The 19095-nt window shown below is 43.7% G+C and overlaps 1 protein-coding gene across 1 annotated transcript in view; it reads left to right on the plus strand.

The window, feature by feature from the left end:
* Nucleotides 1-19095, plus strand: part of PLA2R1 (phospholipase A2 receptor 1) — an 88955-nt gene that overhangs the window by 43512 nt on the left and 26348 nt on the right. The window contains exons 12-19 of the mRNA XM_014599540.3: nt 954-1156; nt 1492-1637; nt 5976-6060; nt 8174-8306; nt 9288-9323; nt 10023-10180; nt 17432-17499; nt 18366-18469. Of these exons, the coding sequence (XP_014455026.2) occupies nt 954-1156; nt 1492-1637; nt 5976-6060; nt 8174-8306; nt 9288-9323; nt 10023-10180; nt 17432-17499; nt 18366-18469 (933 nt within the window). The remainder of the gene's footprint in view (nt 1-953; nt 1157-1491; nt 1638-5975; nt 6061-8173; nt 8307-9287; nt 9324-10022; nt 10181-17431; nt 17500-18365; nt 18470-19095) is intronic.

A 19095-nucleotide genomic window follows, 5' to 3' on the forward strand; every position in this document is an offset into this window, starting at 1 on the left:
GGCATCAGGACAGGGAGCCCAAGCCTGTAGCGGACAGCCTGCTCCGCCCCACGCACAGATCTGGGGCATACTCCCCTACCCCCCTGGGAGTGCTCACAGCACCAGGGAGTCAGCCCCACCCCCTACCCTCCAAATGAGCTGCCTGTGGCCCCATCCCACTCCCCACCAGGGCCCTTTGACCACGCATTGCAGCCCCAAACCCCACGTACCACCCAGCTGACCAGCAGCCTCAGACAGCCCTGCCCAACTCCCTTCTTCCCTATGGGGGCCTCAGTAACGCCCCTGCACTTACATGCACATGGTGCCCCCTGCCTGACCGCCTTCCTCCTGCTCCTCCCCAGCCCCTTACGGGCTGGGACTCTGCCAGCCTGCAGAGAGCTCTTTGCAAAACTGCAAAATCCATGGGTTTCTCTCTTAAAATTAGAAATCTGTATTTTCCTCAGGTAAAGGGGGAAATCTGCATTTTTTTTTCCATTCTCCCTTGGGAAATGGAAAACCTGGATCCCTGATCATTAGTCGCTTCTGAATATCTTGGACCCTTTAGACCGCAGTTTGCTAAAATACTACTACATTTTCTTTCCCACCTTTCCTAACAGGATCCTTTGTTATGGCCTCTTGTTTTACAAGCTGAATTAGCCAGAACAGGCTAATAAATTGATTAGTGGAACAGGAAATTCACTACTTAATACTCTCCATGCCTTTGCCCAGGAGCAATAAATTAATAAATTAATCGTTTCAGACTGAATTCACAGTTTTATCATAATGTTGATCAATGAGTAAAAGCATACTCTATATGACCACTTAACTAACACAAAACCATATTAGAAAAATGATGTAAATCTATTTCAGTGCATCTGACAGGCTTGTAAAAAATGTCCAGTGTTAATTGATGAAGTTGTAGCCTGGAACCGAGATATTTTATTCTGATATTAAGTGCCCTTCTTCTGTTTTAGGCCATTCTGGACAGTGTGTTGTTATTCGAGGAGGGCAGTCTCTTGGATTTTGGGATGTGAAAAGTTGCAAAAGCTTCAAAGCTATGTCACTGTGTAAGCAGAAAATCAAATCATACGAAGAAACCGAGCCTAAGTATGGAAGGCCTGTCACTTCTTGTTACTTTGGATGGGAATCAAATTCTAATCTGCTCAACTGCTACAAGGTATAACATAACAAAAAAGGCTTACCTAAATCTCTTGATTTGTGTATTTTTATCTACTGTTCTTAATATCACTATTTGAATGAAAAAGTCTTTATTTCACTTGATCTTTTCCCTCTTGAAATGGACTAGATTGAAAAGTCATTGGCCCCATTTATAATGTGTTTCCAAATAAACAATTGCCTAAATAACTATACTGCCAGGAATACATACCTAGCAAAGTGTATATTTTTATTGCAAAGGCAAACAGCACTGCCTAAACTTTTTTTCATCTCCAGAGATTTCTGAATCACTAGTAAAAAAATTATTGTTTTTAAAAAATGTATTTTACTATGCAGATATTTCACAGTGAAAAAGTCCTGAAGAAAAGAACATGGGGTGAAGCAGAAGCATTATGCCAAGATTTTGGAGCACACCTTGCCAGTTTTACCCATGTCTACGAAGAGGAATTTTTGAATAATTTATTAATCATGATATTTGATCGGTAAATATGTATATAATTTAGCATTAACAAAGCTTTTTTAATTCGAAAGAAAAGAGTGCTATTTATCCCCTTTTGATCTCACTGATGATGGCCAATAGCTGACATTAATTTCCCTCACCGACTGAAGAACTTGAGATAAATGTATTAGTCCAGAAGCAACACAACAGTGAATTCTAATACAATTCCTTTGAAAGATAGAATCATAAGTTAAGAATGGATTTCAAGGGTTATCTGCTCCAACTCCCTACACAAATAATGGGTCTGCTATTTCTTCATCTCCAGCGAAGGAGATTCTGCAAGTTCCCTAAGCCTGCTCGTCTCATAGTAAGTCTTACAGGACACTGATCTACTTTGCTGTAATCTAAACTCACTGCTTTATGTCCTGCTTCTGTGACAAGGGAGAACATTATTTTTTCCATCTTCCTTCGGCACTCCTCCAAATATTTGAAAACTGACACCTTGTTTGCCCTTCCTACCACCTTACTTTCCATAGATACATAGATTGTAAGGGGCTGGAAGGGACTTTGCAAGATCATCAGGTCCAGCCCCCCTGCACTAGGCAGGAAAGATAACTGGGCTCAGGTGACCCCAGCAAGGTGCCCATCCAGTCTCCTCTTGAAGATTTCCAGGGTAGGTGATTGCACCACCTCTGGAGGGCGTTTATTCCAGTCTGTACACCCTAACTGTGAAGAAGTTTTTCCTACTATTAAGCCTGAAACGGTCTTCCAGGAGTTTGTGGCCATTACTCCTAGTTTTCTCCAAGGTTGCCCTGGTGAACAGTTGTTTGCTGAACCCTTAATGCATTCCCCTGATATAGCGGTAAGCTGCTACCAAGTCCCCTCTCAGCCTTCTCTATTTTAGGCTGAAGAGGCTCAAGTCCCTCAGCCTTTCCTCATATGGCTTGCCGTGCAAGTCTGTGATCATACGGGTGGGTCTTCTCTAGACTCCCCCAAGCTTTTCCACATCCTTGTTGAAGTGCAGTGTCCAGAACTGGATGCAGTGCTCCAGCTGCGGTCTCACCAATGCTGAGTAAAGCAGAAGAATCACTTCCTTGGTTTTGCTTGAGATGCATTAGTTGATGCTTGCCACAGTATTGTTTGCCCTGCTGGCTACAGCATTGCACTGACAGCTCATGTTCATATTATGGTCTATTATTACACCTAGGTCCCTTTCAGTCATGGTGCTAGTCAGTATGGCACCACTGAGCCTTAAGTATGTTGGGGATTGTTCGTCCCCAGATGGAGCACTTTACACTTCTCTGTGTTGAACTTCATCTGGTTCTGATCTGCCCAACTTGCCAGCCTGTTGAGGTCCGCCTGCATCTGTAGCCTATTTTCAAGTGTGACCATGGTCCCCCATAACTTGGTGTTGTCTGCGAACTTAGATTCATAGATTGATTCATAGATTCATAGCTTAACCAGTGAACTCTTCACTCCCGTATCCAAATCATTGATAAAAACGTTGAAAAGCACTAGACCAAGCATGGACTCCTGAGGGACACCACTGGCCACTTCTTGCCAGGATGACACAGATCTGTTCATTAGAATTCTCTGGGTCCAACCCCACAGCCAATTTCCTACCCACCTAACTCAAGCAGTTAAGTCTACAATCCTCCAATTTTCCTGTGAGAACATCAAGGGATACCAGATCAAAGGCCTTTTGGAAGTCTAGGTATACAATGTCAACCTCCTCTCTCTTATCCAAGTGGCAAACTACCTGGTCGTAAAAGGAGATGAGATTGGTAAGACAAGACCTGCCTGCAATGAAGCAATGCTGGCTGTCATTCAGAATCCTACCTTCTGCAGTACATAGACTCCTTGATGAATTTTTCCAGGATTTTCTCTGGGATAGAAGTTAAGCTAATTGGCCTATAGTTGCCCAGGTCTTCTCTCCTCCCCTTCTTGAAGATAGGCACATTGGCCCTCTTCCAGTCTTCAGGGACCTCCCCTGAGCGCCATGAGTTTTGGAAGAGTTTCGCCAGAGGTCCTGTGATGACTTTGACCAGTTCCTTCAGCACTCTCAAATTAAGGTCATCCAGCCCTGCTGAGTTATAAATGTCTAACTTTTCTAACTGATCACACACCAGCTCAACATCAACAGGAAGAAGGCGGTCATTCCCACCACGCCCATTCTGAACCTTATCTAATATGATTTTCCTCTTAGTCTGGTGATATACCGAAGCAAAGTAGTAATTCAGGAGTTCAGTTTTCTCCTGAGTGTTGGTAACCAGCTGTCATGAGTTGTTAAGCAATGGCCCCATGCTTCCATTTGTTTTTCTCCTGTTCCCTATATACCTAAAGAAGGATTTCTTATTGTCCTTGATTTCTGTCGCAGTTTAAATTCAGTTGCCGCCTTAGTCTTTCTAATCTGCTCCCTACAAGTGCGGGCTGTTGTTGTATAGTCCTCCTTGGGGACTGTCCCAAGCTTCCATTGTTTGTATGCCTCTTTCTTCTTTCTCAAGAGGACCATGATATCCCTATTAAGCCAAAAGGGCTTACCAGCCCTTCTGCTACCTTTCCTCCATATGGAAAAGGACTTCTTTTGTGCATTGAGGATCATGTCCTTGAGGAATGACCACTCTTCATACACTCCTTTCACCTTCAGTCTCTGATCCCACATTGCTTCCTCTACTATTACCCTGACCTTATTGAAATTCACTTTTTTGAAGTCCAGAACTTCAACCCTGCTAGCTGATTTGCCTGCCTTGCGATGGACAGGGAACATGATGGTTTCATGATCACTGTTGCCCAGGCTACCCTCTATATTAAAGTCACTCACCAGATTGTCTCCTTTGGCCAAGACCAAGTCTAGGAGACCTCTGGTTGGCCCATGCACTTCTTGAGTCAGGTAGAGCTCTTCAATACAGGTCAGGAAGCAACGCGACTGATTCAACTTAGCCAAGTGTTCCTCCCAGGAGATGTCTGGGTAATTGAAGTCACCCATGACAACCATGTCTTGTGCGCGCGTGGCCTCTGCCAGTTCTCGAGAGAACTCCAGATTGAGCTCCTCCCCCTGGTTTGATTGTCTGTAGTATACACCTACAGTTAGGTCTCTCTCACCACGCTCCCCCTGTAGTTTGACCCAGAAGGTTTCAAGCTGCTCTTCTTTAAAACTGATGTCAGCCTCCAAGGAGGTGTACTGCTCCCTCACATAGAGAGCTACACCTCCACCTTTCTTTCCTACTCTGTCCCTTCTGTGCAGGGTATAGCCCTCTATAGCTACATTCCAATCATGTGAGGAGTCCTACCAGGTCTCTGTAATCCCTGCTAAATCATAATGCCCACTAAAATGTAGGAGGGCTAGCTCCGCTTGCTTGTTCCCCATGCTCCTGGCTTTAGTGTACAGGCACCTGAGTCCTCCAGTTGTGACCCTCAATTTCCTGTCATGTTGAGGGAGAACCATTCCCTCAGGTCTTGCAAGAGTGGCTCTCCTAGTGTCCCCAACTTCAGAGCTTTCTTGTCCCTGGGCATGCTCTAGTCAGTGTTTCCCCATCCCCCAATGATCTTAGTTTAAAATCCTATCTAGAAGATTGGCCATCCTGGCCAAAAACAGGAAATTATCCCTCGGCATGTGGTGGATGCTGTCCCTTCCCAGGAGTCCTCTCTCCCTGAAGTGTGCACTGTGGTCTGTTCTGTTCCTGCTCCCATTGAAATTGATGGGAGTTTGGCCATTGGGTTTGATGGGAACAAGAACAAGGCCTTAGACTGAATCATTCAATAATAAAACAAATCAGAAAAAAGCGTAAAAGATCAAGACAGCATCTTATTGAATATTGAAAACCCAGAGCATATTTTTCTTAGAGAGTATTTTTAATCATCTTTATTCATATGATCATTTTTCAGTAGTTCTCAGCTACTACAGCAGTGTGTTACTTAAAATAAATCAATTTTTCTTCTGTCTTAAGTGGTAAGGGCCTGAACATTTTGTTTAGGAAAGATCCTGGCTTCAGTCTTGCAGTTTGCAGCTAAACTTCCATATATTTTTTCAGCCTGCTATAGTGGGCCGGATCCTGATATCCCTTACAATGAATAATAGTTCATTAAGGTCAGTGTAAACCTTCATTTGAGCAAGCACTAGCCAATGGAAGTAAAGGCTTTACAATCCTACCCAATACTTAAAACATTACCATCTTGAAATTGGTGATTTGTTCATTTTTATCAGAAAAATAGTATTTGTTTCGTGGAACATAGTATCACTACAGGGTGTTGTTAAAAGCTCTAATAAGTTTATTATGGTTTGGCCTAATTACATTACCAGACTTAGCTATTAGTATACATGATATTTAAAAAAGAAGGCTTTAAATATCAGTGTTTTACTTGGATTTTTTTCCCATCATAGGGCTGAAGAAAGACAGTTCTGGATTGGATTTAATAAAAGAAATCCGTTGTCTGGAGGATCATGGCAGTGGTCTGATGGAACTCCTGTAAATATTCAGGCTATATATACTATCAGAACCTATCAAGTTATAGCTGAGCATGAAAACACAAAAACTTTACAAATGGCCAACAAATTTGGCCACATATTATGCTAGTAGTAATCTGTTTAATCAGATTCAATATGTATTTTGTGCTACCTCTTAATTATTGACAAGTTCAGACTTTGTTCTGTGTACAGGTAAATGTATGGTATTTTAAATAATGACATTCCAAAGAACTGCAAAATGTTGAGTTCATGAAGAGGCTCTAAGTAAAAAGTTTAATCATTAGAATTGAATCCAAGAAGTGATAAATATAAAATGAAACTTAATGATGATTCAAAAAAAAAATGTTAATGCAGAGCTAAGTTGGTTTGTTTTTTTACCTCATGTTCTTCCAGAATGTTGAGTTAAGACAAATGTGTTTAATCATGCAATAAGTTGTAACATGCCACACATTCAAGCAATTCTAGGGTTACCACATGTCTGGGTTTTCCTGGACACGTCCTCTTTTTTTATTTTTGTGTCCTGGCAAGTTTTTAAAATGCAAGCAAGTGTCTGATATTTTGCTTTCCCTCTGCTTTCCTGGGCACTAGCAGCTTGTCAGCTTGGGGCTGGGAGTAGCGGGCAAGGTCATTCGCTGTTGGAGGGGTCACATGCTCTTCACATGGGCCCTGGCAAGCTGCTCCCAGGTCAGAGACACAGAGTGTGTGTGTGTAGGCAGAAACTGTGTGGGCAACAGGGCTGGGAGGGGTAGGGTGGGTTGGAAGTGAGGGGCATCAGTAGGGTTGTGGGGGATGGGGCTGTGGGTCAGGAGTATGGGGCACCAGCAGCGCTGGGGGGTGGGGCTTAGAAGTGAGGGGCAGAGGCAGGATACAGGCATATCACTGTCCCCTACCACAATCATATATCCCTCCCCCCTCTCCTCCCCACCCCACTCCCTCCTTTCCCCCCACAGATGTCCTCTTTTTTGATACTGGAAATATGGTAACCCTAATTATCTTTCACACAATAAAAATGGCAAACCAGCCTTAAAGTTGATTCTCCTTAAATGCAAAGCATCTTTGTGGCTGGTTTGTATCTTGCTTTAATTTGAACTTGTGGCATGTTACACATTGAGTGATAGGACTTGGTTAGATCTCCAGCAGCCCAGGATGCACTACAGTCTGTGGGCAGCCCCAGGTGCTGTATAGGGACTCTGACAAGTCCCAGAACAGCAACAGGGCTGTAAAACAGTCCGCAGCCAGATGCATGGGCAATGGGGCCTGCTCTCTCATCCCTGTGGGGAGCCAGGTTTATACTCATAGCTTCAGCTGCTGCCCTGGGTCCAATGACTGATCCCTCACCCTGGTTTTGTGCAAGGGGAATGCTTCCTGTCCTTTGCACAGAAGCAGGGTGACAGCTATGCAGGGAGTGGGGGAAAGCTGTTCAAGCTCTCCTTGGGGTGCTGGGGATGGCTAGAGCTGTGTGGGGAATGTCCCCTGCCCTGAATTAGTCCTTTATAAAGGGTGAGGGGCATTCCCCCATGGTTCAAGAAATTCCCAGCATTCCTGAGATTGCCTGTATGGCAGAGCCTGCTCTTTCACAGAACTGGGGTGACTTGGTTCTAACAAGGGGTGGCAAGCAGATGGACCTGGGATGAATCAAGGCAAGAGGGAATGTCCCCTCTAGCCAGTCAGGTGAACAGGTGGCATTCAAAACACAGCAGAAGGAGGCTGGGGGTGGCCTGATAGCACCTCTCCAACTCTCCTAGCTAGTGAGCACTGGCAGGGCTAGCTCCTGTGCTGATTTTATCACCTTCAGACAGCCACTTGAATGTCAAGCCATGCACATTTTCATTGTGCAACAAAACTCCTCAGTACCTGTAGTACAACAAAAATTAAGTCTGCCAGGGCCTAAGGAGTACTGAGTTAGGGCCTTAGGAGAGGGTACTCATGGGCCTTATTTTAGGTTTTTACCATATTTTGAGTACCCGTGCTTTTCCTATTCTATAAATTATTTATAATGGACTAATGATAATACATGCATATGTACATTTCAAAATCCCTTCTATTAATATTGTATTAAACCATCCCATCTGCAAATCTCAAAGAGGGTTAATGAAAGCATTATTTACTTGCAGGTTGTATCTGCATTTTTGGAGAACAAATATTTTGAGGATGATTCAAGAAATTGTGCTGCATACAAAGCAAATAAAACAGTTTTGCCAGTAAATTGCAATGAACAGCGTGAATGGATATGCAAAATACCAAAAGGTAAAAGAGTTAATAAGCTAAAATTTAATTCATATGCAGTAACTATAATTATGATAATCATTTTATAATGGGAGAGAAGCAGGGAAGTTGTTCCCAGGCTATAATTTGCTTTTATTCCAGGCCAGGACTCCTCCTCATTGTTGATGGGAATTCCACTGTATTGAATAAGGCAGCACTGTATGACCCCCTTAGGGTTTGGTGGTCATTTAGCAAATGTAACAACAATACCAATGTGCTCATTAGTTTAGAATGGCCTAAATCAGGGCTGTCCATCTGACGGCCCACAGGTTGCAGGCAGCCCATGAGGGGTTAACATGCAGCCTGCAGGTTCCTGCCCAGCTATCAGCTCCCCCAGCAATGCTCCTACTGGTGCAGTTATCAGGGTCTCTGGGCTTCTCCTAGCTCCCTTGGTTTTTGCTTCCTCTCTCTGCGGGGAAGGGCACATGGGACCCCAAGGAGTAGGACCGGGCTGCCTGCACTACACATGACAGTAGGGTGATGAAGGACAAACTGCCTGCTGTGACTGCACAATACATGCAGTGGGAGGAACTAGGCTGCACATGCAGTGGCAGGATGGGAAGCTGGGAAAGGACGGGCTGTTTGCCCATCTTGCCCCAGTGAAGGAAGCCAAGCTACATGTGCTATATGTAGCAGGGGGCTGGGTTGCCTGTGAACTGGGGGAGAGATGGGGCTTGCAGGTGTCCCACATGGTGTGTATCCCCTCGCCACTCAGCAGTTGGGCAGCGCTGGTCTAGGCTAATGCATGTTCTAAAAGTCTAGAACCAAGTGCCTTTTTTGTTGCTTAAAAAATGGTCAGTTTTTTGATAAGCTGTCACCACTGTTTTATTCCACCTTTAATTTTTCACCTGACCAGTGAAAGGAGTAGAATAAATTGCAGTTATTAAATTCTACAATACAGTTGGGGGCATTTTGCATGAAATATTGCTTCTTAAATTTTAAACTGAAATACCTTTTTTACAGGCATTAGACCAAAGAGTCCAGAGTGGTACATACATGGTATGTATGTTCTTTCATATCTTGGAACATTTTAATTTGGAAATATATCTAGCTAAGTGATGAGTAAAAGTAATTATTAAAAGGTTTTAAGTTAAATCTACCACTAAATAATTTTTTAGGAACTGCTTAACTCCCTGTGGGCTTCTATGAGCATGTCCAGATGAGCGTGGTCGTGCGGTATGTGGTGCTGCAAACTCGTAGCAAACAGTGCCATATACCGCTCATTCCGATGTTCTCCATGCTGCAAAGGTGCACTGCCTGAGCGTGTGCTGCCACTGCTGTTTGTCCCCAGGGAACCAAACATCCATGTACGTCTGGATGTGCCCTACGAGGCCCAAACCTGCTGCTCTTAGTCATGTTGGGACTACTCAGGAAGTAGAGGTATCAAGGTATACCTTTAATAAAGGTATCAGAATTTGACCACTAATATATTTCACAGGAATTTGCTATCCTCTCAATTGCATTAGAATTAGTGTCAGATTCCTTAGTGTCTTTGTCACAGGGTATAATTCCAGGTAAGAGAGAATTCAGTCCCTGAATGGGTTTGTCTCATATTTGAGACTAAAGATAATTAGTGTTTTACTATGGAATCTTGGTCCTATGATACATTTTCTTAATCGCAAAGAATTTCTCACAAAAGAATCCAGATGATGTCTTCTATCTTCCATGACAGCTGTGAATCCTTTGCTTACATTCTAGAACCATCATGGTTTTATTATCAAGGAGCAGAATACCTTTTTCATGAAAGTCCCTCAGAATGGGCCACTTTTGAGTTTGTCTGTGGGTGGCTTCATAGTGGAATAGTGTCAATACATTCCTCTGAAGAACAAGAGTTTATTCATCAGAAAATTAAAAAGGTAAGAAAACAAGCCTTTTTGTAAGATTATATTTTCACACAATAATTAGTTGATATCTGTTGTGTCTTAGAATTTCTGGTTTTCTGTTGACTTACCTAAAACTCAAAAAAAATAAAAAAGGACTTGGAATCATAGAAAATCATAGACTTCTTCCCTTCAGGCAAGAACTATTCCTTCTTTCATAGAGTCATAGAAAATTAGGGTTGGAAGAAACCTCAGGAGATCATCTAGTCCAACCCCTTGCTCAAAGCAGGACCACTCCAACCAGAGCTTTGTCGAACCAGGCCTTAAAAACCTCCAAGGATGGGGATTCCACCACCTCTCTAGGTAACCTGTTCCAGTGCTTTACCTTATTAGTACAAACTTACTAGTGAGAAAGTTTTTTCCTAATATCTAACCTAAACTTCCCTTGCTGCAACTTGAGACCATTGCTCCTTGTTCTGTCATCTGCCACCACCAAGAACAGTTTAGCTTTTCCTCTTTGGAACCACCTTTCTCAGTCTTCTCTTCTGCAAACTAAATAAGCCCAGTTCTCTCAGCCTCTCCTCATAAGTCATGTGCCCCTAACCATTTGCATGACCCTTTTCCTGTTTGTTCCATGCATTCAACTGTGTCCATACAAGCCACATGAGCTTCTATGGAGTGTAGCTTGTAGCTGAATTTGTGGTACCATGACGGCTGATCTTTTCATAGAAGGACTCAGAATTCATAAATGTTGCTCCAGATTCTGAAATGGTTAGCTGCATAAGGCCAGATTTAATGTTACACAGTTTTACAAATATGTTTTCCCTTTCCATACAGTAAATTATACCTGGGCTTCGGGTAATAAGCTTGAAAACATACTGGGCACACCTACATGTGTGCCTGGCTGTGCAGTTGTTACTGCCAGTTGTAACCACTGGTACTGTGCAGTCCTGGCGCAGCATGGGTTGTTTCCGACCCGACTGTGCAGTAGCAATGAGGTACTGTGCAGTAGCTCATTGCTACTGCGCAGTAGTGGAGGGATCATGGTTGCTGCCCGCTGATGCTATGTTGCTGTAGCAACAAGCTATGTTGCCATAGCTTGTCGCTGTGGCAACATAACAGCTCATGTAGATGCACCCACTGTGTGTATCATCCTTATGTGAATTCATGTGGAGCGAAGTATCTTTCTTGAACATTTGAAGCCCTCTTCTAAAACATATCTCCAAAATGATAACAGAGGGGGTGTGTACACATCTAAGTTGACTTAAAATAAGGCAACTTAACTAAGTCAACTTAAGTCAATTTAGTTAAGTTAAGCCATGTCAGAGCATACACATGTACAGCTCCTTAACACGGAAACAGCCATCTTGGGAGCCTTCCCCAGCAGTAGCCTCTGGCCACCAGCTTAGAAGCACCTTAACTAATGCAACTCAAAATAATACACCTTGGAGATGTGTTATCTGGTGCTGCATTTAAGTTCCACATACCTCTATAAGTTAAGTCATCTTATAAAAGTTAAGTTAGTTTAATTATCAAAAAGTTAGTATGTGTGTACTCACCCTGAAGGGTTTAGTTACTCTTCAGCAGAGCTGACCAAGAATCAGACATCCAGAGCTCCTAGTCACCAAACTATATGCTTTTGACTCTGTGCAGCATGTCAACTTTTCCTCTGCACAGGCCAAACCAGGACATTACTCCAAACTTCCACACTCACATATGATTTCATCCAAATTAGAGCATGTTAACAGGGTCACACCCCAGGGGCAGCTGTGATGCCTCCTGGTAGCCATACGATTCCTGCCCCACGCAGTTCTAAGGCAGTGTTTTCTAGGCCTGTGCGAATAGGGAAGTATTCAATTTGGATTTGGATTCAGAGGACAGCGATTCGATTCAGAGATTTAGATCACTGTCCTGAATTGATTCAGCTGAATCAGCTTCGGAAGATTCGGTGCTGATTTGGACAGATTCAGTGATTCGGATTCGCCGGGAAAAAGCAGGCACAGCTGGGCAGCTCCTCTGGCTGTGCCTGCCTCTCCCCAGGTTGGGGGAGCCGTGGGAGAAGCCCCCATCACTGCCCTGCCCGACTCCATCCCCCACCCAGCCCCAGCCTAGTTCCGGCACTTAAAAAAAAAAGCCCTGTACTCACTGGTTGCAGGAGCAGTGATTGGGTTCTCTGGGCGCTCGTGGCACAGCCACCCCCGTGCAGTGCATGGCAGTGGGGATTGCCCCCGCCCGCCTGGCACCCATGCAGCAACTGCGCCATGGTGCGCATGCAGCATGGTTTGGCAGGATACTGCGCGCTGTCTGGGAGCTGAGGCCACTGGGGCTGAGTGGTGCCAGGCTCCAAGTGACTGCTGCAAGTGCCCCAGGTTCCAGACAGTGCGTTACACCCTGCCCAGCAACACTGCACCTGCACGATGCGACAGCTGCCACATGGGTGCCTGGTTGGGGGGGCGATCCCCGCTGCCCCCCTTGCTGCACAGAGGGGCTCTGCCATAAGCCCTCAGAGGCCCCGAACACCACAGCCAGAGCCATTGAGTTTAGGGCTTTTTTTTTTTTTTTTAAGTGCCAGGAGGCTGGGCCAGGTGGGGGATGAGGCCAGGCAGGGCAGCCATGAGGGCTTCTCCCACAGCTCCTCTGGCTGCGCCTGCCTCTGCCCCAGTGGGGGGAGCCATGGAGGTTCTGCTGTGCTATTGCTTACCCAGCCAGCGTGGGGGGGGGGGGCAGCAGGGCATAGCCCCCACTCCCAGTGCTGCCCTGCCCGTATCAGCACTGGGAGTGGGGGCTCTGCCCTGCTGCTGCTTGCCAGCCGACGCAGGGGGCACGGGATGCAGATGTGGCAGCACTGGGAGCGGGGGCTGTGCCCTGCAGCTGCCTGGAGCAAGTCATGCCCACATACCAGCCCCCCCTCCTCCGGCTCGGCAAGCAGCAGCAGGGCAGAGCCCCCACTCCCAGTGCTGCCATACCTGCAACCCACGACCCTTCTCTCCCCCAACTCAAACAGACTTACCAGCTGGAGGCAGCTGTCAGCTGCCTGTTTAGTCTATGGCCGAATCTCTGAATCAACCAAATCTTTTCCGAAGCTTTTCCAAATCAATTTGGATGCTTCAAATCGATTTGGAGCTTTTACTTGGTCTCCCGATTTGATTTGGATTCAGAGATTCAGTCCCTGAATCGGGCCAAATCTTCTCTGAATCAAGTAAGCTACCGAAACTTTGCATAGCCCTAGTGATTCCCAACCTTTTACAGCCCAAGGCACACTTACATCAACAAAAAATTTCCTTGGAACACTTGTTATGGCGTTCCTCATCTCCATACTTATAAGCTCATTGTAGCTCATTGCTGTGGCAAAATTCCACAGCACAGCTGTTCAGAGGCTTGCAAACTCTGCATCCCCCACAGCCAACACATGCGCAGTAGATGATTTCCTTCTGCTCCACTGATTCTCTCTCTCCCCCACAGCCAACACACGCACGAGTCTTCTGTAAATATCTCATCGACATGGCTTATTTGTTAGTGCTAGGCAGCCGGAGAAGTTTCTTATTATTCCAAAATACTCGCAGCATACCAGGGAGCTCTTCACAGCACACTGGTGTACTGGGCACACTGGTTGAAAAGCACTACTCTAAGGTACCCACCCTTTGCTTTTTTCCTGCCATGCCTCGATTATTCTTAATAGATGTAGAAAGGGAGAATTCTCACCTGTCTGAGAGCGAACCCTGGTCTGTTCCCACCAGTTGATCCCCCTCTCTCAGACCCCACTAATCCCAAACAGTCTTTCTTGTTCAGTAGGCCAGGCCCTCTTGGTCCACACATGCCCTAGGGCACCTATCACCTTATGGGCTACTCACGGCCTGTGACCTCCCTTACAGCTGTGCCCATGTTTCACAGATGTTCCCAATCATAGAATCAGAGAAAATTAGGGCTGGAAGGGACCTCAGAAGGTCATCTAGTCCAACCCCCAGCTCAAAAGCCAGACCATCCCCAACTAGAACATTCCAGCTGAAGGTTTGTCTAGCTAGGTCTTAAAAACATCCAAGGATGGAATTTCCCCAACCTCTCTAGGTAACCTCTTCCAGTGCTTTACTACCCTCCTAGTGAGAAAGTTCTTCCTAATATCTAACGTTAACTTATCTTGCTGCAACTTTAATCACCACTTAGATGGGCACTTTGCCCCAAACACCAGGCCACCTCAGGCCTCCACTCCCTTGTTGGGGCCTCAGCCTTCCAAGTCTCTGCCACCTGCTGTGGCTGGTCCCTTTAGCTTAGACTCACTACACTGCTCCAGCCCTTGTCTCACCTTCTTTGGCTCCAGCTGCCTAGCACCTTCTTTGGCTGTTAACTTTGCCCTTCCCAGGCTGTGGACCCCTGGCCTTAGGCTTAGCTCTTCTCTGGGCTGGGGCTCTCTAGGCCTGTCTCTGCCCCTCTTGGGCTGTGGGTTCTCTCACAGGCACTGGGCTCTTGGCTCTGTCTCTGTCTATTTAGCTGTCTCTAGTGGTGGACCCCCAGCCCCGAGTCTCACCTTCTTGGGCTACACTGCAGCTTGCACTCTGCTCTGGCAAGCTACAGCCCATGTGCCTCCCTGGCACCTGGGACCTTCTGTCACCCCTACTAGTCCCAAACCAAAGCCACTGGTTAAAACTCAAGCAAAATGTATAAGCACTCTGGCTCTAATAAACTCCAAGCCAACTGGCTGTCTAACAAGCTAGGAAGCTTGCCTTGGGTCCTGTCCCCCTTGCAGCAAGCATTCAGTGTCTTACTAGCATTGTCAGGGCATTTCAGGAGTTAGCACAGCCTCCCACTGCAGCTTTCCAGAGTAGGAGCTCTTCTCTTTGTAGCTAGCAGGGTCAGACTGCCTGTCTGGACTCAGGCACTGGCTTTAAGAGTCTCCTAAGCCTGGCCCCATCTGGTCATGTGACTGCGAGCACTCACAGGAGTTTCCCGTCACTGAATATGCCTGTTCCTCCTGGTAGGACTTAGCTCATCTGCCTGCAACCTGTTTCTGGGCTGCTTCACTGACTGCCCTTGGCACATTTTACTACTCTGCCTCCATCCCCAAGCTGAGTTACCTTCTCATGGTTAGCCTCTACCTGTGCCTCACAGTCTAGTTTGTTTTCTGGCAGCCATTTTATTAGCAACTAGCTTGTTTCCCAGCTCCTAGTGCTCCCTGAGCTTAGCCTGCTCTACTTTCCTTTTAAAGTAACAGGAGCCTTCTGGCTCCCTTTTACAGAGTGCTTTGTTACTAAAATTTTTATATGAAAACAGGGGTTTTGCTTTAAATTCTCAGAATTCTCACTTACATGTGAAGTCAGAATTTCTACAGCAACCACTATGATGTAATGCATTATTTTGACTTTAAAAGGAAATAGTTGCAGAAACAGATGAATTCCTGAGAAACAAAAGACCTGTTTTCATTCAGATATCTTTAGTAATAAAGAGGAAAACAAAATTTTAAAAGCATGATCATTACATTACTGATTCTGCTGATCTTCTCAGAGTAACACTGCATTATGCAGCAGTAGTTTTAAAGAACCAGTGGCACTGGACCAAAATGATCTTAAGCAGTAATTAAGTATTCTGCTTTTTTGGCTAAAATCATTCTTTAAAATCTGTCTATAGGTCGGTGCATTTTAAAATAAATATTAATGCTTAAGACGAGATACCAACTATCAACGTTGTTGATAATCTAGGAAAAGAGAGTATCTTGCATTTACAAAATAAACAGGGTTGAGTTGTGCTCTGTTACACAAATACAAAGTAACTCAGTTTTCCTCAGTGAAAATATGTCAGAATATAGGCATGATACTATGGCATACTGAGTTCATATTTACTTCTTTGAGGGTCAAGATAACTTAGCACCCCAGAGAAGGCATTTATCTTGACTGGAAGAATTTACCCTGCAGACATTACTTATACTGGGGGAATTTTCCTAAAATCCCAAAATTGATAAAATGCAGCTTGTTTTTAAAAAAAGTTCCAGCAGATTATCCTTCTGACTGGTTTAGTCAAATCTTAGTTTTAAAACCCAATCTAGCCACCAGAATCTTGTTTACACTGAAACTCCAACTAATTCTATAGCTGTTTTTTTCTAATTTTCTCCAATTTAGCCAAGTGTCCTTGAGTTATGGGGGCAATATATGAAACATTGGACTTGTCATTGGATACTCTACGATTGGTAGAAGGAGCAGGAGCATAGCTGACAATCATTAAAATTATTGTGAAAAAAAATAATAAAATAAAGATGATCCTTTCTCTGAGATCATAGTCAGTCCTGAAAAATGTTATGTTATGGTATTTCTAGGTGTGACAAAGTATCAAAAGTCCACATATCCCAATATAGCCTTGACACTACACTGCATGGGCTGAACATTACCATTAATGATTTTGCAATATTAACAAACCAATGGCAAGACAGACCACACTGCTAAAAATCTTGAGTATAGCAGGAGTGACTCAGGAGTTTTTTTTTAAATTGACCAAAATCTGTTCTCATTTGCGTTGGTGCAATCCCTGTGAAAGCAATAACTGAGGAAAGAATTTGACTGATAGGTATTATAGTCAACTTTCTTAATGGTAATGATAATGACTCAAATGTTTATGGGAAAGTGGCTATTTCCCATAGGGACTGCTGTTTCAGTATCATGTACATTTAAAACCCAACAGTTTCCTTTGTTCACTATTTCTCAGCAAGCATGTCACCACAGAGGTAGTAGTTCCCATTCACAGTCCAAGTGGGGAGGCATATTGGCATGATATGGTCACTGTCCACATTTTTTCTGTTCTGTACATTAGACAGAGCATGACACTACTTAGGACTGGCAATCTGACATTTTTCACCAGAACAAAAACTGGGATAACTAAAGGAATTAAATATTAATGAATGTTTGTGACTATTTCAATGTAAAAAAGGAATGTTTTCATCTGAGTGTGGTATGGTGGTTTAGTTTAGGTTTTGACACCTGTACAACTACTTTTAGTCCAGAATATTGTTTTACAAACAAGCTCTGAATTCATACAAGTGACAATTCATCTTTTGTGCAATAAATTGTAGAGTCAAATGTTGGCTTAGGTTCAAATCCTATTTTCTTTACAGGAATAAACCTGTCTAAAGTCAGTGGTCTAGTCATATAAATTAAGGAAAGTAGGATTTGGGTCCTGATGTTGCTCCAACTGAAATCAAGTAGCTCTGCCACTGGTTGTAGTGGCACTAAGGGGTGTGTGTGTTCTGTTAATTATTTAGCAGAAAAGCAAACATGTTACTAAACATCGGTAAAAATATTCCTACAGCTGTCAAGTAGTGATGATGCTCATTGGTGGATTGGACTAGGCTCAGAAGCTCCTAGTGATAGATTTCGGTAAGAATATACTGATGTGTACTTGTAATATACTGCTCTGTACTCCTGTTAATAGGTCTTGTTTGAAAGTTGCCCTTCCATTTGTTATATTGCCAAAGTACAGACAGTCAAAAAGCCGGAGGCTGAATTGATTCAGTCTCTGCAGGTTAATCTAAACTGCGTACCAACTGATAAGCAAGTAAACAGACATTCACTTTTGACTCTGGAAATGCAGCCACATGCATGCAGTTGCCTAAGCCAGAAGTTAAAGGGGACTCTAGAGCACAGCTCCCTGCTTGGCTGAAACAGACAGCTTAGGCCAGGGCTAGCCTGCCCACCCTGCAAGTGGGGGGAGGCTCGCGAGAGAGGTGCAAAGCATCCTGGGATGCTGGGGGACTGTGAGATAGTTGAACTTCTGTGCCAAATCTCCTCCAGGTTCAAGTTAACTAATTTAACCTAAACCAGTTAGGTTTGATACTATGTCCATCCAGCTTTATTTTCAAAATGGCTAAAACTGTTTTAAAACGGTTTATGTGCACTGAACTTCTGTTGTGTTACAGATTTGAACCAGTTTCCGAACACTTATACCAGTTTATATGCACTTTCTGTCCCTAGCCATTGAATTTGTTTTGAAGACTGAGTGCAATCTCAAGGATCAGTGCATTCTTATGTATTTAGAATCGATTACTGTTGTTTTTATACATATTATAGTATTTCTGCTGAAATGCATAACAGATATAACACAAACATGTGATTAGTTTTCATGTAAGTTAATTAAGGGACATTTCTTAGCTTCCGTCTGCATGCTGCATTTATTAATATAAGTGAATATATAAGTACAGAAATAGGTGAGAGCATGTCATTAATTATTTAACATTGCTATGCAGCTGGAGAAATGGGTTACCAGTAACATATCAGAATTGGAACAAATTGAGAGACGAATCTGTGCATACACAAGAAGGAAGATGTGTCTTCATGTCATCGCAGACAGGTCAATTTTGCATTTCCCTTTGTTCCATTAATCATAAATTAATCATTCTGTGGGTCTGAAGGGGTTCTGATGGCTTTTTTGCAGACTTAGACTAAGATTTTATATTTGGCTAAAACAATACAAATAATCTACTATGTAGCTATTTTTTTTGATGTGTGGAATTTCGATAGTGACACTCCTAATACATGTTTATCACTAAATAATTATTCCATTGTGTAAAAAAGTAATAGAAAAAATAGTATACATTGGTTTAAAGTCCCTGTAAATTCCAGCTTTTATATCAAAACTATAAATTGTCCAATCATGCCAGGAATCTTTAGTGCACACTAGAAGTCTTTTATCTGGAATAGCAATTGTGGGTATGTCATTTTTCATACTCAGTTGTTCATACCCATATAAATGATCCAGATAGACTTAGCACTGGGTTTTCATATTTTTGTACTCTGTTTTTACATCAACACAAGAATGTAGTAACCCAGCACATAAGCAAAATATTGGTCCTATAGCCAATTTGCTTAGGCATTGTGGGTGGAGTGTTTTGTTTATCCCCCTTGTCAGGATTTCCATCATTCATTACTTGGATCTGTGTTTTGCTACTGTAAATAAAATAAGTTTACAATTTTGCA

Source organism: Alligator mississippiensis, chromosome 4, assembly GCF_030867095.1.
Source record: "Alligator mississippiensis isolate rAllMis1 chromosome 4, rAllMis1, whole genome shotgun sequence".
NCBI lineage: Eukaryota > Metazoa > Chordata > Crocodylia > Alligatoridae > Alligator > Alligator mississippiensis.